Raw genomic sequence first — 20,913 nt, forward strand, 5'->3', positions numbered from 1 at the left:
GGTACCTGGTGTGACACGATCTGGGCTTCTAGTCTCTGTCACTCGTGTAACTCTTACTTTTTTAAAAGGAATTTGAGTTTTCTTCTTCATTTTCTCCTGTTCTGTTGTGTCCCAGGTTAGATAGCCTGCAGTGATAGCCAGGCACCATCTATCCAGTTCTCTGGTCTCGTGGTATGAGAGGGTGTGGTTTGTGTGGGCCATTTGTCTTGTGGACTAGCCTCTTCATTGAGTCGTACATTTCCTTCATTCTCATTGTCTGCAGATGAGAAGAGACCAATAGTTACATCTTAGATATCTGATCACAAGCTTTTAAGACTTCAACGCTACGCACCCAATTAAGATCTAGAACACTGCCTTTGTGAACAGCTGCCTCAGTTGTCCCGGGAAACCGTGGCTCCCAGACTTCTTACCCAGTAGAGCAGTGGTTCTCAACCTTCCTGATGCTGCGTCCTTTCATAAAGCTCCTCATATTGTGGTGACCCCCCAACCATTAAATTATTTTTGTTGCTACTTCATAACTGCAATTTTGCTACAGTTATGAATCAGGAGACCCCTGTGAAAGGGTCGTTCAACCCCCAAAGGGGTCGCAACCCACAGGTTGAGAACCGCTGCAGTAGCACAATCCCTCGGACGCGTGGTTATGTCCAGGATATCACCCTAACTGTGGACCCTGGTGGCCCAGTGGGCTGTGCACTGAGTTGCTAACCACAGGGCCGTGATTCACACCTAGTAGCCATTTCACAGGAGAAAAATGAGGATGCACACTTCCATAAATATTTACAGCCTTGGAAACCCACAGGAGCAGTTCTACCCTGTCCTAAGCTTTGCTGTGAGTCAGCATCAGCTCGATGGCAGTGAGTTTGTTTTGGGGGAAAGTTGGGGAGGTGCTTTGTTATATATATGAGCATACATGCAGCACACGCTAACAAAATATACCTTTACATTTACATGTGAAGTAACAGCACACATGTTTTTTGGTTGTCATTATTGCAAAATCGTGTCAGTTAAAGCAGTTACCAAAATTGTCCTTAATTCTTGTCTGTTAGTGTCTTATTGACCTTTGTCAGGCTGTGCTGGCTTCCGTATTTGGGGAGATACCTTTCCCATCGCCCACAATAACAAACGTCTACTACCTGGAAAGTCATTTCCCTTCCTCATTCCCTGCTATCTCTCATAACCACCAAAGAAGGTTCTTTGCTGTGCGTATGCACGTTCTTGACTTTCTATAAAGTAAGATCATGCAATATTTGACATGTTGTGAATGACTTAGTTTACACGATGCATGTCCTATAGATTCATATGTGTTATAATATGATTTGAAGCCTTGTTCTTCACAATTGCATAGTATTTTAATGCACATATGTGCCACAGTTTATATATGCATTTATCCATTGATAGCTAATAGGCCATGTCCATCCTTTTGCGGTTGTGCGTAATGCTGCAGCCCATATAGGTACACGTGTCAATTCGTGTCACTGTATATGTCTCCGGGATATATACCTGGAAATGGTATCGTTGGGTCATAAAGGATTTCTATTTCAAGCTTTTTGAGGTAGCGCTATTCCATTATTCCCTAGTGGTTGTACCATTTTTCAAGCCAACCAGCGTGAGTGTGAGTTCCAATCTCCCCACCACCTCAACAGCATGTGTAGCTTTCTATTTTTGGCTCAGTGTCATTTACTTATTTTTGCAGGCATGAGGTGGTATCTCATGATAGGTTTGATTCAGATCGCTCTATGGCTGATGACAGAGTGCTGGCGGTGCTGTTGGTTAGGTGTTGGCTGTTAGCCAAATGCTCGGGAGTCCAAACTCACTGACCACTATTCACGAGAAAGATGAGGCTGCCTAACTGGGAAATTATGTAGCGTCACTACAAATCTGAATGGACTCTGGGGGTTGGTTTTATGATAATGGCTAATGATCATAAGCATCTCTTCCTGGGTTTTTTTATCCCCTAGATTTCTGTGGTGACTCTCGGTTTATATCCTTAACCAATTTAAGTTGGGTGGTTTGCCTTTTTTTGGTTGGATTGTTGCTGTTTTGTATGTAATTTAGAGTTAGACCCTTATCAGACATATTGTTGCCAAATAATTTCTCCCAGTCAGTAGGTTCTTTTTCACTGCTTTGGTAAAGCCTTTTGATGTGCACAGATATGCTTAGCAGGTCCTAATTATGTAACGTACCCTCTGCTAGTCATGTGTACGAGTTGTGTTTGTTGGTGCATTTATGCTGAAGATTAGGGCCCCCAGCTTTGCCCCTAGGTCTTGGATTCATTTTGAGTTCGCCTGTGGGGTTTGTGTGAGGTGGGGCTCCTGTTTCATTTTTCTGCAAAGGCTGTCTCATTGGCCAGCACCACTTGTTAGACTGTTTCTTCCTCACTGAATGGACTTCAGTCCTCTGCTGAAGATCAGCTGCCCATAGATGAACGGATGTACTTGAGAGGTCTCAATTCTTTTCTACTGATCTGTGTCTGCTCTTGAATCTGTGGCTAGCCTCTTTGGATTACTGCAGCTGTATAGTCAGTTTTTAAATCAACAAGTGTAAAGCCTCTTACTTTATTATTTAACATTGCTTTAGCTATTCTGAGCCATATATTCTTTCCTTTCCATGTAGAGTTGGAGATTATAATTGTTTCCATTTCATTGAAGAATGACCAAGGGCCATCAATTGATATCTATTCACATGTACAACAGAGCAAGAAGGAGAGTTAGGAGTAGGAGAACCGATACAGAGTGTTTGTCTTATTGTCACTGTGAACAACTCTCTCCTCTGCTATGAGACCAGGAGAACTGGATGGTTCCCAATGACCATTATTGGGTATTTTGATCAAAGATTCCACAGAAGAATCTTGATCACAAGCGGGGAAATGTAGAACAGAATTTTAAATTTTCATGAACTCTAGAATTTCAGAGGAACTCTTGAAACTATTGCCCTGAGATAATCTTTGATCCTTAAACCAGAGCTGTACCCTTGGGTATGCTTAAAACAGTGATAGTTTAGCTAAATTAGTAAGGAAGGTCTTCCTTGAGTATCATACTCTTTCAACATGGCCTAGCTTGATGCTCACCTTCATGAAAAGATCACTGAAGATAGAGGTACTACAGCAAAATGTGGTGAAGAAATCAAATGATACCCAGATATAAAAAAGAATAACGTTTGGAGTCTCAAAAGCTTGTCTTCAAATAACCAGTTCTCTAAGTAAGGTGTCAATTAAGTTTACATTGAAGAAGCTCACCAGCCATTATTGTCCAAGGATTTTAAATAATAAAATCCAAATCTGAAAGAGGGAATGGTATCAGAGCTTAAGTTGTGAGCACCTGGTTGTCAGAGGCTCTGGATGACACTGGAAGCCCAAATCCATTTGCAAAGTCCCCACATGGATTAAGCCCCCAGTGAATCGCCTCCAAACATAGCCCAGTGATGTGAATCGTCTTGTTCTCAGAAAAAAGCATGGCAAAGTCAATTATGGCAGGTGTAGTTAGGTCAAAATGTGATGCCTTATCATTTGATCTTTCATGTGACCCACTTTAAAGTCATTTCAGTTTTTAATATTTACTGCTTTCTTTTTATTGAGGTTTTCCTGTGTTTTGTGTATTCATTTGCTTGTTTGCCTCCTGTTTGTGTATGGTATGCTTTTCTGTATTTGAAAGCCAGGATTGGTCGATCGATAGACACAGTTACTGGATAGGGGCATGGCAGCGGAGATGGAGGGAAATGGGGAGCTACCAACAGCAATGAGGGCGAGGAGAAAGTGTTCTGAGATTGATTCTGGTGATGAGTGTACAGATCGTCTTAATAAGATTGATTCAATTGTGTGCTATGCGAAGGATATACCAATAAAACTACTAAAAAAAGAAACGTATCAGTATGAGATCAAATTGACAGCAGCCAACTCCGAAAGCTTTGGTCGGGACCTTCGTGGTCAGAGAGCTATGTTAAGGGGAGACGGACAGCTCAGTGAGGGAGGGAGGAGCAGTTGAAGGCCTTGAGGAAGGTAATCAGTGCCACTAGATTGTCTTTAGAAAATGTTGGATTGGTGTGTGTCTTGCTGTGTTTATTCTCAGCAGCAACAACAAAATAAAATTTAGGGGGGAAAGAATGTTATTTACAAATTTAGATCAGGATTATATTATAACTGTAGATCACTTTGGGTTAAATCTTCCTAGCTATGAACTTAGAGCCTTTGTTGTTTTTTCGTTTTTCTGTGTCTCTTGTGCAGTAATGTTTTATAAATTCACAGCTATTGAGTCAGAAACCCCCAGAGGCCATTCTACCCTGTCCTATAAGCACAGATTCATTGGCAGTGAGTGGAGTGAGTGTATGTTGATCTTACACTTTGCCACTTTGCTGCATTCTTCTCTCGGTTCCCATAACTCCTTCTAGGACTCTCTGTAGAGGACTATTTCATCTTCCAGTAGGGACCGTTTTACTTCTTCCTTCCCAATTTGGATGCCCTCCACTTCCCCTGCTTGCCTTCCTGCTCTGACGAGGACTTCCCGTGAAGTTGTCAATAAGAGTTATGGCCACGGACATGCTCCTTTTGTCCCTGTCCTCCAGGGAAAGGCTTTCCCGCTCTGTCCATTGAGAATAATGTTGACCTTTGGTTTTGCCTTTTCAGGTTTAACTTTAATGATGGAACTCCTTCTGCCAATTTCGACACCTTTCCTGCGGCTATCATGACCGTGTTTCAGGTATGAGCCCAAATGACAGTCCAAAGGGTGCCTTGGTCCACACGCTGCAAGGTGATGTCTTAGAACATGCAGACAATCCCGGAGTCTCTCTCCAGCCTCCTCCTAGGGAACTTGCTGAGTAACTACCACCAAAGCCCTCTCTGGGATTCCTGGGCTCGGTTCTCCCCTGTGCTGAAGGAGCCCATTGCGGTGACCTGCTCCCTCCCAGAGGTGTTGAGGCTCCAGCATTCACTCTGACTTCATATATAGTTTTAGGACATCTGGAAGAGTCATTAGGTCATGGACCTTTAATGAGTTTTTTTTTCCTTCTATCCCTTAAGACCTAGTTTAAGTCATGGGACATACTCACACTCAGTGGAGTTTTAAAGCAATCTGAGGTGAGATATGAACTCAGCTCTACTGAAGTGGAGCTCAGGGGGCTCTTTCCCAGGTGCTCCTATCTCCAGAGCTACAGCCTGACTGCTCAGGGGACACACAGGTCACCAAGAGCCACGCCACCTTGTCTGCGGGATTCTCACAGAGCTTGGCAAACCTGGGGCGAGAGGAGCTCTGTAGTTTGAGGAATGGATCTTTCTCTTTTTTTTAATGCTTTCTTTCCATTTTCAATACCCCAAAGTCTCTTTCATATAAAAATTAAGTTTTAGAATTGTTTTCCCATGGAAATTGCTATTTTTCTCCCTGGCACACGAAAAAGGCCCAAGTCTAAAGTACTACCCTTTACCCGGACCCCATTATCTCAACCAACCCAGCCTCTTCTTATCCTTTTGTGTGCTCTGTGCAGATCCTGACGGGCGAGGACTGGAACGAGGTGATGTACAATGGAATCCGTTCCCAGGGCGGGGTCAGCTCAGGCATGTGGTCAGCCATCTACTTCATTGTACTCACCTTGTTTGGAAACTGTATCCTTTTCCAGATGTTGCTCTTCGTGCCCTCTGCACTGGCCCGTCCCTGCAGGTAGTGGGTGGGAGAACTGGGTTGGTGGGATGAGGAGGTTGGGCATGACTCCATGTATAAGGAAACAGGGATCCCGATAGTAAGGACCATCTATAATCATTGGAGCAAAAAAACCAAAAGAGTGTGTGCTCCAAATCTGTAGAGATACAAATAATAACATAGTAGGCTGCTATACTAAAGATGTCTGGGGAAATGATGTGTTGTTTACTCCTCTTCAGGAAATGAAGTAGGTGGCCTAATGATTCTTGTCTGCTCTGTGATACATGAAGTGTGGTAGTCTACCAGACCCTACGAAGAGATGTAAGTTAGCATCCCATTATTGAGAGACGGTCAATGGTGGCAGCTATGGGATCTCCTTTCTTTTCGACATTAAGGGCAGAAAACAACTGGGCTGCTGGCTTCCAATGTTACCTAGTAGATTCCAGCTCGTGGTGATCTTGTAGGACAGAGCAGAGCTTCCTTGTCATGTTTCCTAGGCTATCACCTCAATGGAAGCCGATAGCCAGGCCTTTTCTCCTGAACAGAAGATGCTGGGTGAGGAGGGTTTTGGAGAAATGTGGAATCGCCGGTGGGTTTGAACTACTAAGCTATCCATTAACATTCAAGCACTTGACCATTATAGCACCAGGGCTTCTGCCCATGGGCCTCTCAAATAAAAAAGATAAAAGAAAACAAGAAACTCATGCTATCAAGTCAATTCTGACTTATTGAGACCCCATAAGGCATTGTGTAACTGTTCCTGTGGGTTCCCAAGGCTCTACATCTACAGGAATAGAAGGCCTTGTCTTTCTCCTACTGAGCAGCTGGTGGGTTTGAGTTTCCAACCTTCTGCTTAGCAGCCCAACTCATAACCCACTCCACCATCAGGGCTCCTTGCCCATTGGTCTAGGTATCTCACTTTCATTCATCTTTGGGGACAAAATGACCATTGGTCTGGGTGGGCTTCAATCCCAACTTCCCAGAAAGCAAGGATAGAACCACTGAGTTCCCGTGGCATCTTGTTGTTCCCTTATTTGTTTATTGCTATGAGTAGGGGCTATATTTATCTGAAGGCCTCCTCACCCGACCTAGGCCTCCGGTGTGGTTTGATTCAAGTAGTTGTCCTCTGCAGAGGCATTTTCTGTGGAGGGAGAGAAGACACAACACTTTTCTCCTTCAAAGATAATAGTATAACGTTTCCCTTTCTATTCCCACAGTCTCACATCATGTGACTCTCTTTGGGTAACATCTCTTCCCTTTAGTGCTCTTGGAAAGAAAGACGGGGTGATATCACACTCTCTTTTTAATCATTTTATTGGGGGCTCTTACATCTCTTACACAATCCATACATATATCCATTGTGTCAAGCACATTTGTATCCATACTGCCATCATCATTTTCAAAATATTTTCTTTCTACGTAAGCTTTTGGTGCACTCTTAATGAAACCTTTTTTCCCTCATGCTTGTACATCCTTAACCTATCACCACTAGATACCCTCCTGAATGTGTTCTTGGCCATTGCTGTAGACAATCTGGCCAACGCCCAAGAGCTGACCAAGGTAAGCATTGCTGTCTAGTGTCGTTGGGTGCTCTTTGGCTGTTGAAGTGCTTTCCAACATTCTTCCTGGACTTGATGAGCCGGGGTCCCTTGTGGGAAAGTAGCAGTTGACTATTGGTGAGCCCACGGGGTCCCTTGTAGGATTATGACGCGAGGAGTGAAGGAAATAGCTCCACCATGGATTTCAGTTCCATCTCTGCTACTCTGACCTCTGGTCATGCGAGTTCAATCATACAACTCAGTCCTTTGAGTTTCGGTGTCGGAAGGGGCAAGAGCATTGCTGTGCCTAGGTTGTGGACATCCAGAGTTCCCGGTCACCCAGGGGATGTTTCAATGAAGCCAACACTACATTTCTCAAAGACCCGATCCATTATTTACCTGGAACATCACTCCAGGGTAGAAGGCAGTGCCAGCTCCTGGGATGGCCGATAGAGTGGGGTGAAGTGCCCGTATTATATGGGTAAAATCCCTTAGCATCCTGGTGAGATTTATGGACAACTTCTGTGTTCTAGGATGCTCTCCAGCACATCCTTGAGGTCCCTTCATGTATTGGCAGGGAAGTTGCCTGTTTTAGAATCTGAAAAACCGACCCTGAGTTCTTCACCTGCCACTTCCTGGCTGTTTTAGCTTGGGTTCGCCCTTCATCTCCATTTACTTTGGTTTCCACTTGGGTACGATGGGAATGGTGTCTCGTGGAGATATTTAAGCAGAGATCTGAATAGGCATGAGGTGGCAGTCAGTCACCTGCGTTTTGAGGGGAGAGCGTTCCCCCACAAGCTCAGCTCTGTACTTTTCACAGGATGACTCTGATGAATCAAGTAATAAAATAGTGTATGTGAAACCATAGCATGTTATGAAGATGTGTTATTAATAGCTGTAGTCATTTTACTTAAATTGGCTTTCCTTGGTGTCATCGCTTAGAAGCAGAGCCGCAGGGGAGGACGTAGGTCTTTATGTGAACATCTAGGATGAGCCACTTAGTTGTGTGGGGCAGTGCATGATGGATGACTAGCCTCTGCACTTTACTCCTGGCAACTGTTGTGGGAAGGACTCTTCTCAGTTACCTCCAGATGCCACAGAACATCTGGAAACGCGTGGTACCTGCCTCTGGTTTCTATAACTCCACTCAGCTCAACAGAGGGCTGAGCCATACCTTCACCGCCAGCCCTCTTGAGTGGGCCTGAGGGGCAGGGCAGGGACAAGCATTGCTGAGGCTGCCTGGGTCACGGAGCCCTGTGGATTCCCCCCTCCTGCCTCCCAAAGTGTCCTCTGGAACCAGCCACCTGAAGACGGGGAGCCGAGCCAGCCTCACACTGCCTTGTTCAACTCTTCTCCTGCTTTCCTCACTTCACCCAATGCTCAAACCTCCTCCTGGGTGGAGCGAAGAGAAGGTGTGCTTCTCCCTGGGACCCCAGGCAGTGCCATCTCTGCTTTGTGTTTAGGATGAGCAGGAGGAAGAGGAGGCCTTCAACCAGAAGCATGCACTGCAGAAGGCCAAGGAAGTCAGCCCGATGTCCGCGCCCAACATGCCTTCTATTGAGTGAGTCCAAGGTTCCCACTCCCTGCCCCCGGGACCCTGTGGTAACAGTGCCTTCAATGAGAACACAATGTATGGAAAGCGCATACTGCTCTGTGCAGGAGCTGTTCCTGGGAGAGTCCCTGTTCTCCTGGCACTTGCTTTTCAGCGAGAGAGATGGATCCTAAACCGCGAGTAATTCTGGTAACAGCTAAAGGCCATCGAATATTAACATGGAGTAATAAGGTAGCGAGTAGAAAGTGTTAGAGCAAGTCTCTTAGTTAGGACTTCATCTGGGAGGGATTCTGCGGAAGTGATATGTAATCAGAGAGCTGACTGTGTGGAAGGGGCTTATGTGATATTTTGAGGCAAGGACTGTCCCCTCCCTGCAAGCTCACTAAAGCCCAGTGTGGCACCTCTGTCTGACTAAGAGGATGGGGAACAAGACCAGCAGAGGAGCAGGAACCAGCTCCTAGAGGGCCCCAGGGCCCGGGTTAGGAATTGCTTTAACTTTTGTTCTAATTGCAGCCATTGGAAGGTTTAAAGACGCTTTCCAAGGATCACTGTGCTCTGTGGAGAGTAGGTAGCATGGGCAAAGAGCAGAGGCGGAGAAACAAGAAGTACGTGTGCTTGGTAGCAAGTAGGTGACAGAAGACAATGAATGAGAGCAGGGTGGTGTCAGGGGAGGAGATTAGAAAGGATCAGACCCAAGATGGTTGACAAGCAAAGCCAGTAGGATGAGCTCATGGATAACGGGAAGGTGATGTGAAGTCGGGCTTGGAGAAAAGAGAAGAAACAAAAGGAGCCCCACATTTAAACCGCTGTGTCCATGAGGGTGGGGTCTCATGATAGGCCTTGGGGGACTGTGGAAATCAGTTCGCCTTGATGACATTTTATTTGACATCTCTGTAAGACTTCAAGTGGAGATGTTGAGTCGGCCATCGATTACCGACTGGAACTTCGAAGGGCAGTCGGGAGAAATAAAAACCCGCTGGGAAGGAGAATCATTTGCATGAACCTGCTAGTTAAGCTATCGACTTGCTAGATGACCCAAGAGAGTGTGGGTGGAGCTGAGCTGAGCACAGAAGTCTAGAGAATCCTAGTGTTCACTGGTCCCACAGAGGAGAAACCAGTGAAAGAAGTGGAGGAAGAACTAGTAGGAGGTAGAAGAAAGCAGAGGGGAGCAGGCTGCCCTAGGGATCCCTAAGGGAAACCTCTTTAGAGGAGCGACTGGACAGTGATGTACAATTGTGTGGAAAGGGCCCAGGCGATAAGGACAGGCACACGATCTTGGGATCTGCAAGGTCCAAGTGGCCCGTGCCCTCGACAGCGGTGTGTGCAGCGTGGTGGTGGGAATGACACTGGTTGAGGTGGCTTAAGGGGAGAACAGGAGGTGGAGAAATGGAGCAGCAAAGACAAAGCCTTGTAAGGATCCAGCTCGGACATTTCGCTGATGGTAGGACTGGGGCAGTCAGCTTGGCAACTGACCTGTGTGCAATGAGAAAGGAAGGTGCTGAAGGTGACTGTACAGCCGTGCACTTGCTGCGGTAGCCTCGGGATCTAGGTAACAATGTGAGTAGCCCTGGGCACTGATGCAGATGGTCAGAGACCCCTGAGGTGGAACTCTTTCCTGGCACCGGTCCCTGTTGCCCTTTGCCTGGGGTCAGAAAGAAGGGAGCCTTAGCCTGCGCAGAGCTTACCTGACAGGGCTCTCAAATGGCCCACGTCTCCCTGGGAGAGCATTTCAGGGTTCTTAAATTCCTTCCTTTCATGGTCATGTTCATTGCACCCTGTGAGAACCCACCCTCAGATTCTTTAAAGATTGTTGGGAGAGGCAAACAGCTCCTCTGCAATTGTCTCATGGCCTCAAGTAGTTTCCACCACCCCTTTCCTGAACCCTCGTGTCTGTGTCTAACACACACACACACACACACACACACACACACACACACACGGTGGCTCTACTTGCTGGACCGAGGAAGCTAGATCAGGAGTGGGTCTGCAGAGAGGTGCGTGGGAAGGTGCCTGGCCCAGAGTAGAGAGGGCAGTTATGGAGTTGAGTGAATAAATTACTAACAAGCTCAAGGCTGCGGGGCTCGAGCAATGTGTGTGTCCAGGCCCAGCAGGGGAAGGGGCACTGTAGACATCCAAGACCAGCAGAGGCAAGGCTTGATCGTGCTACACGTGTAGCGGGGATGGATGGGATGGTTGGCATGATCGACCTAGTGCTGCTTGTGTCTGCAGGCAAGACTCCTGGCCTCTGAACTCTGGGCTCACGGAGTGCAAACGTGGATGCCTGTGGGAAACGCAAAAAGAGCATTGTTGTCATCCGCAAACCAAAAGACCCGAGCACTTGTCATAATGGTGCCACTGATGTGCTCTATGGTCTTGGAGAGAGAGCCATTCAGCACCTCCAAATCTCTATTTCCCCATGTTCTTCCCCATGGGAAGAAGACTGCTTCCTGTTCCCCGTGGTTATTGTGGAAAGTGTTCATGAGGCCACGTTGGTAGGAGTTGGAGTTACGTGGCTCTTTCACTGTGCTCTTCCCTGTGAAGGTGTGTTAATGCTGTAACGTTGGATCTTTGCATATGTGAGTGGAGAGGTGAACGGGAATTGTGTGTCTGGTTTGTGAGGGTATTAGACAGGCCTGTCTTTTACCTGGTGTGTGTGTGTGTGTGTGTGTGTGAGAGAGAGAGAGAGAGAGAGAGAGAGAGAGAGAGAGAGAGAGAGAGAGAGAGAGAGAGAACGAGAACTCTTTGATGTAATTACCCTATTTCCCCCATATAATGAGCCCATATAAACAGCACGCATATGCTCATACCATGGGTAGTACTCATGGGAAACTAACTTGTGAGGATGTCACGCACACAGGCATCTCCATGGGGAAGTTGCCATCACTGTGTGTAGCTCACTGAAGTGCACGGTTCCTATGCCAGACCCCCCAGGGAGGGTGCAGACAGCTGCTGCTCCTCCTTCAGCCCCATCCTTTCTGAGGCTCTTCGACAGACGTGAATCGTGGCACTTGAGTTCGCCTAGCACATTCGTCATTGACAGGTGTCAGTTTTATCAAAGAAGGAGTGGCATTTGCCCATCTCCCAGACCCGGGATAAGTCCTTTGAGCCAAGCTGGGTCCTCAAGGCCCGGAAATGACACTGGCTCACTAGGAGGATGTTTCAGATGCCTGTCCTCCCTCTGAGCACTGACCTTCCCTCAGTGGCATCCTGGTCACCCAAGGTCTCCCTGACACTCCCCTCACCCATTGATCTCATGTTTAAAGGACTCAGTGCCCACCTGGGGAAGGGCTTTCTCTGTGTGAAAGCTAATGTAATAAACACTGGGCTTACCCAGCTGAGCTGGCCACACTGCCTAGGCCCCTGTTCTAGGCCAGTGCAGGAAGCGCACTCGGTTCACACCATGGGGTACAAGGGTAGTGGCCCTAGCAGGGGCAGCTCTGCCTGGGACCATGAGTTGCCTTTCTCCTTCCACAGTGGCCTCAGCCATACACACCTGCACATTCTGTGAGGTGGAGACAGGGCCTGCTGTGGAGTGTGAACATGCTGAACTAGCCTAGAAAGAGACTTGAGGCGGGTGGGGATGCGGCTCTTCATAAAAGTTTGCAGGATTTCCCAAATGAAGGCTCTGCTGCACAGCAGGTAAGCCAGACCTGCACATTTGCAAGGAACCAGGAATCCAGAGCCATTCCCTCCAAGAACTGAAGGCTGGGAGTCTCGGGAGGGGAGGCAGGTCCGTGGAGGACGTGTGGACGTGCAGAGGCCTGGAAGCCTCTCAGGACACCTGCTGGTGGCGGTGGGCTTGCAATGCCTAGAGGTTGGGGGGAACTGAACCTGTTCGTTTTTCTTCCCCAGAAGAGACAGAAGGAGAAGACACCACATGTCGATGTGGGAGCCTCGCAGCAGTCACCTGTATGTGTGTACCGGTTTGCGTGTTTGTGAGTGGTTACGTGTGGGCGCGGGGACCATGTGTCTTTGCCCTCGCCGTGGACACAGTGGCACTGGGTGTGCATATCAGCGTGTGCCTTGGTGTGTGCGCGTGTGTCTGTGCCCTTGTGGATATGCCCCTCTGTGCCTTCCACGTGTGCTTCCATCGGTGTGTGTCCAGTGTATGTGGATCCGTGTGCCCTTTGCTCTTCTGTCTGGCCTGTGCGTGGGCACACACTTGGGGTTGGTGGGTGTGCCTTTCATGTAGGCAGTTGTGAGCAGCTATGCGTGTGCCTCCACGAGGGTACGTGTGGGTACATGTGCGCGTCCCTTCAGTGGCTCACAGTGTGAGTGAAGGATGCCCTCCCACGCAAGCCAGTGGCTGCGTGACCTCTGTGCGTGTCACGTCCGTGTGTTCCTGCCGCCACCTCAGTGCTCACCTAGGCCTGAGTCCAGTTTCCCCCTGTGGCTTCAGTAGGTGTGAACATTCTCTGCATACGCAATTGCCTGCTTTCCATTAGCTTTGGTGGAAGAGACCTACCGCACTCCCTTGAGAACCAAGGCTGATGCACGATTTCTTGTAACTCAAGTCTCCTGGCCACTGCCCTTCTCAGCCCATGCTCGCCCAAGCTGAAATATTTCAGGGAAAGGAGCGGCACAGAGCAGGAGGGAAGGATCCTTGGATGAAGGTTCTATGGTGGGCACAGAGTAGGCAAAGGCTGGTACTCTGAAAGCCATGGGGAGCTGGCAAGCCTTCCGACTGCTTGTCCGAGCAGCAGACAGAAAGTCAGCCTAGCCACTCACCACCTCCCATCTCCAACCCACCCTTCTACTCCTACCAAACAGGGCTGAGAGTGGAAAGCCCCCGGACTGAGAAGCTCGGATCCAAAGGCACACTCCTCCATGGCCCACTCTGCCCTGGCATCTTCCTGTGCTTCCTGTCTGCAGCTCCTGGGCTCTCCTGTCTGCTCCCCATCTCCCCCCCGTCCCCCCCCCCAATCTCCCCATGGCCGAGCAGAGATGCCCTCCAGGGAGGGTTCTGACCATGACCCTCACCCTTTCTCCTCCACCAGGAGGGAGCGACGGCGCCGCCACCACATGTCCGTTTGGGAACAGCGCACCAGCCAGCTACGGAGGCACATGCAGATGTCCAGCCAGGAGGCGCTCAACAAAGAGGAGGCCCCCCCAATGAACCCCCTGAACCCCCTGAACCCTCTCAGCCCCCTCAACCCCCTCAATGCCCACCCCAGCCTCTACCGTAGAGCCCGGCCCCTCGAGGGCCTGGGCCCCGGCCCGGAGAAGTATGAGGAGGAGCGTACGCGCCGCGGGGGGTCCCTCAAGGGGGACGGAGGCGACCTTGACAACCAGCGGAGCCCCTTGTCTCTGGGCAAACGAGAGCCACCATGGCTGGCCAGGCCCTGTCATGGGAACTGTGACCCCAGCCAGCAGGAGACAGGGGGAGGCGAGACGGTGGTGACCTTCGAGGACCGGGCCAGGCACAGACAGAGCCAGCGGCGCAGCCGGCACCGCCGTGTCAGGACAGAAGGCAAGGAGCCCTCCTCGGTCTCCCGGAGCCGGTCCGCCAGCCAAGAGCGGAGCCTGGATGAAGGTGTGCCCGCCGACGGGGACAAGGACGGGGAGCCACGGGGCAGCCACATGGCCAAAGAGCCCACGATCCAAGAAGAAGAGAGAGCCCAGGATTTAAGGAGGTGCGTGACCGTGGCGTGGAGGCTCTTAGCCCAGGCCGGTGTTCAGCACGCCTGAGCCTCACTCCGCCTGTGCCATGAAGGTGATGCAGGTGTGAGGATAGAAATATAATAGGAAGTGGGAGTCGGGACCTAGAGATCAGGGTCTGCTCTGCCAGGCCGTCTCCAGTTGGCATGTGGGTCATGGGTGGACTCCTCCCTGTCTGACTGGATGGGTGGTCAAGCGAGAGGCTGGTGGGAGCCGGTGGAGGTGACCCAGTCTGGCGCAGACCTCCCTGTGCCCTCTGCTCTGGCCAAGTGGGTTGCTATTAGTTGCTGTCAGGTCAGTTCAGCGTGGGTGCCAGTAGAACTGCTCCACAGAGGTTGGGAGGCTGTGCTCGTTCAGAATCGGATCACCCAGTCCACCCTCAGAGAAGCCTCTGGGCGGGTGGACATCACCCGCTTCTCAGCAAGAGGTCCAGCGCTTAGTACTACCCGGTCACATCAGCCCTTGGGGACCGGCTTCTGACGGTCTAGGCACCAGCTCTCTCTCTCCTCTTCTCTCTTCACAGGACAAACAGCCTAATGGTGCCCCGAGGTTCTGGGCTGGTGGGAGTCCTTGATGAGGCAGAGGCCCCTCTGGTCCCTGCCCCTCCAGAAGCACCAGTGGAGAAGGACGAGGTGCTTGCAGAGCAGGAGCCAGAGGGCAGCAGTGAGCAAGCCCTCCTGGGGGATGTGCAGCTGGATGTGGGCCGGGCCATCAGCCAGAGCGAGCCAGACCTCTCCTGCATCACACCCAACACAGACAAAGCCACAGAGAGCACCAGCGTCACCGTGGCCATCCCTGACGTGGGACCCCTGGTGGATTCTACCGTGGTGCACAGTGAGAACACAGCCCCTGCCCTCACACCACACTCCCCTCTCACCTGGGCTGGGGGCTGCCGGGCCTTGCAGGCATGTCAGGAAAGCTACCTTCTCGAACCCAAGCCCGGACTCTCTGCCATCGAGCCAAGTCTGACTCACAGCGACCTGGGGGACAGGGTAGAACTATCCCTGTGTTTCTGAGGCTGAACGTGCAGACAGCCTCATCTGTCTCCCACGGAGCCGCTGTTAGTTTCCAACCATTAACCTCATTAGCCAGTCAGTGTGTAACCCACGGCACCACCAGGGTTAAATCTGAATCCACAGCTAGCAAAGAGCATCCGTTTTTCTCCTGGCTTATAAGGGAACAAGAAAAAGAAAGAAACAAACAAACACCTAGAATTTTCCCCATGTTAAGTTTTGTCCGGAAAAGTCTCTGAAACCTTTGGTCTCTGTGTCTGCGTAGCACCTTCAGAGAGGTCACATCTGACTTGCAGCCACTAGCAATTAGCAGCCGGGAGTCCGCGTGTGACTATCCGATGGTGCGCGCCCGGACCCCTGCCATGCACTGGCAGAGGAGGGTCCCTCTGTGGTGGGCAGAACCCAGGGTGAAGAGGGCTGGGGCCCTGCCCGTGAGTGCGTACGTAGTGAGTGGCCCCAGAAACCCTCCAAGTCTATGGGGGCTGCAGCGTGTCATTTATAAAGCGAGCGCATTGCCATTGCCTGGGTGACCACTAAGGTCTCTCCCTCTACGAGCATTTTATGATTCTGTTACTCTCATCAACTCTTTCCCTCCTAGGAGCTTTCCGTCACACGTTTTCTTGATCACAGCTCCTCAGCAGCAGACAGTAACCTTAAAGACCTTAAAGGGAAGCACTAAAGAAAAGAGCTTAGCCCACCGCCCCACCCCTGCACTCACCCTGCCCTGTACTTCATCCCTGCACCTTCAGCAGACCTCATCACTGCTAATCCCCAGCCCACCACTGCACCAACCCTGAATCCACCCTGCACTCTAACCCTGCATCCCAGTACTGTACACATCTCATCACTGCCCTAACCACACTCCATCCCCACCTCCCATCACTGCCCTAACTGCACCCCATCCCTGTACTCATCTACGTACCATCACTGCTGTCACCCCGCCCCTCATCCCTGTGCTCACACCATACCCCATCTCCACTCCCACCCGTGCCCAGGGCTCTAACCTCCACCCTACCACTTCTCTAACCCTGCACGCTATCCTTGCCCCCACACCCCCTCACTGCTCTAAACCTGCACCCCATCCCTGTGCTCCCCTCGTGTCCCTCTCACCCCACCTGCTACCCTGTGATCGCTTAATTGTGTCCGTAGGGCTCATGCTTTGCTCATTTCTCTTGTTGGCATTTCTCTATGCTGTCCTCTTTCCACGTGACATTTTTTCCTCTCTGTTTTCTTTCTTCCCTTGCCCTACTTCTAGACCTTCTGTTTCTCCAAACTCCAAGCCGGTATTATTCTGAGTGAAAGCACGTGTGGATAGGACTTCCTGGGGTTGGCAGGGCATGTGTTGGGATCTCCAGCCTCCAGCCACTTGTGGGTTCTGCTTGATCCTCTGTCTGAGTGACAGAAGCAGATATACCTTTGACCCACTTTCTTCCTCCTCCTCCTCCTCCTCTTCCTCCTCCTCCTCCTCCTCCTCCTCCTTCTTCTTCTTCTTCTCCTTCTTCTCCTTCTTCTGCTTCGGCTTCTTCTTCTGCTGCTGCTGCTTCTGCTGCTGCTGCTGCTGCTGCTTTTTATTACGCTTTGAGTGAAAGTTTACCGGGCACATTGGTTTTCCATTGCACAACTCACACGCACTTCGTTTCGGGATATTGATCACAGCGTCCACAATGAGATAGCACTCCCTCCATTTCCTCCCTGTGTGGACTGTTCGCATTCCCCTTTCTTTCCTAACTTCTGGACTTTGCCCTGGGCACGTGCTACCCTTTTAATATCCGCTGGCTGATTCTTCTAAGAATCCCCTACTTCCCTGCTCTCACCGTTTGCCTTGTAGGCCTGTGTGGCTAAACGTTGAACTATGGAAGTGAGCTCAGTTCCAACCTGGAAAAGTGACTAAAAGTTCCTGAGGTTCTACCAGTCTTTATCAAGAGTAGTCAACCCTGTCGGTTTTTCTGCTTTTTCATTTGTTTCCGTTTCCCTCCTCTCCTCAGGACCCTCAACTCTGGTCTCGTGCAGTGTCAACAGAGCTGGGCAGGCTCCAGCTAGTGGTCTGGTGTCAGCGCCATGGAGGCCCAGGTCCATTGGACTCTTTGTCTCCCTGAGTCCATAATTTTCTTCTCTCTTTTTTGTTCTGGGCAGGGAGGGACAAAGAGTTGCTCTGAGACCCCCTCTCTTTTATGATAAGGAATTCAAAGTTACCTTGGTATTTTTCTCTAAGGCCCAGGTCATAGGTAGGAACATGTTATTGGAAGGCTTTCAGATACGTCCTATGACTTACTTTACAGAAGGAACTGGTCCCAGTGGTTTTGAGACCCGTGCAAGCCAGAAACTTGCCGGGACCACCCTCATTCTGGATCCCCCACGTTTCCCACCGTTGACAGGGCACCGTCTGGTGGGCTTTACACCGCTCTCAGGTAGCAGAAGACACCTCAGCTAGGTTTGCAGCTTGGGCCGGCCTCACTATGCAGGACTTCGGGGCAGAGTCACTCGAGTGCACAGAGCACGGTGGGAGAGGTTAATTTGAGCTCACCTCCCTTCTGATAGCCGCAGCCTCTTGCTGACTTAACCAACTCGGGCTTGGGTAAGAAAACAGAGGGGCAGCCCTGGATGCCCACGGAGCCTCTGGCTCCTTCTTTTCCCCCATTCCTAGAATGCAGTTCCCGGACCCCTCCCAAACCAAACCCACTGCCATTGCGTCCAGTGGGACTCAGACTGACCCTGCATGGGGCTTCTGAGGCAGCACAGCTTTACAGGGGCATCTGTCTCATCTGTCTCTCTTGGTGGGTTTGAACGACTGACCTTGCTGTTAGCAGTGCAGTGTTTCCCCACAGTGCCCTCGGCACTCCTCCACGGGGACCCAGAGTCACGTGGTGTTGTATTCTCATTTTAACCTTAATTATGGCTTGGAAAAGCAGCTACAGACAGAATAATGCTTTCCTGAAATCTTCCACTGTGATGTGGTCTCATTGATAAGCTATAGGATTTCCAATCAGGGACCCAAACTAGTTTTTTGACTTTAGGATATATAGATATCTCACTATCGTTGAGTTGATTCCCATTGGTAACAACACTATAGGACAGATTAGAACTGCCCTTGTGCGTCTCCAAGTCTATTACCTCTGACAGCGTCCTCTGTCTCCTGACATTAGTAAAGATGCTGAAATTCCCTGAACTTCAGTTTCCCTGCTTTATAATGGGGAATGATAATGTGTGCTGACAAGGAACGATGTAAAAAAAAATCAATGAATGAACATACACAAAGAACACCGTGTAAGTGCTAAACTTCCTAAAGTGTGGCAGAATCGGGAAACATTGAGAGTATTTATATAACATTAAAAAAACCACTGTTTAAGGGAAATTAAGGCGGTAGTTGGGGAAAGCAGAGAGGAAGGTTTAACTCCCTCAGCCGTTGCTTGCAAGGCGCCTGGCTAGGTCGCTCCTGTAGCCTCTTCCCATCCTCTCCGCCCCGGCCGTACTTGAGAAAGAAGGGCCCCCTTCTCACAGGTAGCACGGTCTCTGAAGATGTCAACATGTTCCTTTTGCAGTTAGTAACAAGACTGACGGAGAGGCCAGTCCCCTGAAGGAGGCAGAGCTCAAAGAGGAGGAGGAGGTGGTGGTGGAGAAGAAGAAGCGTGAGACGGGCAAGGCCATGGTGCCCCACAGCTCCATGTTCATCTTCAGCACCACCAACCCGTAAGACACCTTCTTCCCCTCTGCCCCACTTCGGTGTTGGGGGAAACGGCCAGAGCTGGGTGATGGAGAGAAGGAGGGATGAGGCCTCAGGCATCTTCCCGAGCCAGACTCCTAGAGCCTCCAGCATGCCAACTAGATGAGGTGGGCCAGGGATGAAATAGGGTCTGAGCTCTGGGCCCATCGTCTATCAGGTAACTTGAACTAGGAAAGTGTGAGAAAGGTCTACAAAGAGGAAGACCTTTTAGCTACCCTTTGGCTAGGGGGTACGATGGAGGGAGGGGTGGGCAGGGTATCTCCTAGGGTGTGTGCCACCGAATGTTCAGGTGGACAAAGGCAAGATGGTGAAGCCTAGAATGTCCAGATCCCTCCCTGGAGTGGAAGAGTGTCCGTCCCAAAGTTGCAAAACACGGGTTTGGAAATGGAGATATTCCACAGAGCAGGGGAGCGGGGGAGAACTCAAGTGTAGACAGCTCGAATCAACGCAGAGCTGTGAGGAGAAAGACGCCCTCTGTTTCTGAAGCGAGCAGGAGCTACACGTCCACCAGCTTCTGCCGAGAGCAAGCTGAGGCTCTCAGCGGCTGTGAACCAGGCCCGGGCCAGCAGCTGGGCTGAGAAGCACCTAGTTGGGGGCATAGCCCGTTGTCAATGGCTAGTCGATATCTCAGATGATTTGGAGCTCATGAAACTTGTTGCTGTCTTCATCAGGCATCATAGGATCAACCTTGATATTCACTTGCTTTTCCCCCTATGTCATTTCCCTGGTATGTCCTAGTGCCCTGATAGTGGAGGGAGGGAGCAGACACGGAGAAGCTGGTCTGGTCTGATGCCAACTGCCCCTGTGGCTCGGCAGTGCTTGCAGATAATGCGTCTTGGCATGCGGACTGCAGCCTCTAACCGATCTGATTCCCTTTCCCCACTGGGGCTTTAAATCCAGGGTGGTGCCCAAGAAATTAAGTTGCCTTCTCTGGCGGCTTCCTCTTCTGGGGGCCCAGCTCTTTGGAAGAATCTCCTGTGGGCTGGAGGGCTGAGAGCAATGGGGACAGGCAGGAAGCGGGGCCAGCTCCACATGGCTCCCCCTCATACAGGATCCGGAGAGCCTGCCACTACATCGTGAACCTGCGCTATTTTGAGATGTGCATCCTGCTGGTGATCGCAGCCAGTAGCATTGCCCTCGCCGCGGAAGACCCTGTCCTCACCAACTCCGAGCGCAACAAAGTGGGTTCACGGGGCCCGGTGTCCAACATCCATAGTGCCCGGTACCACCTTGTCCCAGCATGCCCCTGCCCAGCCTTGGAGGAGAACGGACATGGGTGGGAGGGGAAGACTGCCCCTGGGGAATGAGGAAGGATTGAGGAATTGCCCTGTTGTGCTCCTCGGGGTGATGGAAGAATGGTCCCTAGACCAGCACCCTCCCCACAGCCACCCTGCATGCCTCAGCAGTGGGCCGCATCCCCAAAGCCTGCCATGGGCTTGGATGTGGGTTCCCACACAGGGTCATGGGTGCAGCAAGGGAGCTGTAGCTCCCATGCAGGGAGCTGAGACGACTCCAAGTCCCAAGGGTGTAAGTCAGGAGACGGAGGGGAGGGGTGGGGGCTGGGAACTCTCGAGGGTGGCCTGTCTCTGGGAGTGTGTGTGCAGGCTGGTGGCCACACCTGCTCTGTGTTCCTTTCTACAGGTCCTGAGGTATTTTGACTATGTTTTCACTGGCGTGTTCACCTTTGAGATGGTCATAAAGGTAAAGGCCTCGGGGGAAATGGGTGCTCTGGGTGTGGATGGGTCACCTGTCTGCTGCTTTAGTATTGGGCCCGTCCCCAGTATTGCCACTGCCTGGCCAGTGGCAG

The 20,913-nt window shown here is 50.6% G+C and overlaps 1 protein-coding gene across 3 annotated transcripts in view; it reads left to right on the forward strand.

Moving 5' to 3' along the window:
* The window catches only part of CACNA1E (calcium voltage-gated channel subunit alpha1 E), a 367,363-nt gene that overhangs the window by 270,182 nt on the left and 76,268 nt on the right, over positions 1 to 20,913 (forward strand). For 2 of the 3 annotated variants that reach the window (XM_075528111.1, XM_075528117.1), the window contains exons 15-24: positions 4,619 to 4,691; positions 5,473 to 5,590; positions 7,117 to 7,184; positions 8,626 to 8,723; positions 12,567 to 12,623; positions 13,712 to 14,347; positions 14,896 to 15,206; positions 18,925 to 19,072; positions 20,158 to 20,287; positions 20,748 to 20,807. In XM_075528111.1, coding sequence (XP_075384226.1) covers positions 4,619 to 4,691; positions 5,473 to 5,590; positions 7,117 to 7,184; positions 8,626 to 8,723; positions 12,567 to 12,623; positions 13,712 to 14,347; positions 14,896 to 15,206; positions 18,925 to 19,072; positions 20,158 to 20,287; positions 20,748 to 20,807 — 1,699 coding nt within the window. The remainder of the gene's footprint in view (positions 1 to 4,618; positions 4,692 to 5,472; positions 5,591 to 7,116; positions 7,185 to 8,625; positions 8,724 to 12,566; positions 12,624 to 13,711; positions 14,348 to 14,895; positions 15,207 to 18,924; positions 19,073 to 20,157; positions 20,288 to 20,747; positions 20,808 to 20,913) is intronic. The other variant, XM_075528123.1, reaches the window with a different exon arrangement.

Source organism: Tenrec ecaudatus, chromosome 1 (assembly GCF_050624435.1).
Source record: "Tenrec ecaudatus isolate mTenEca1 chromosome 1, mTenEca1.hap1, whole genome shotgun sequence".
NCBI lineage: Eukaryota > Metazoa > Chordata > Mammalia > Afrosoricida > Tenrecidae > Tenrec > Tenrec ecaudatus.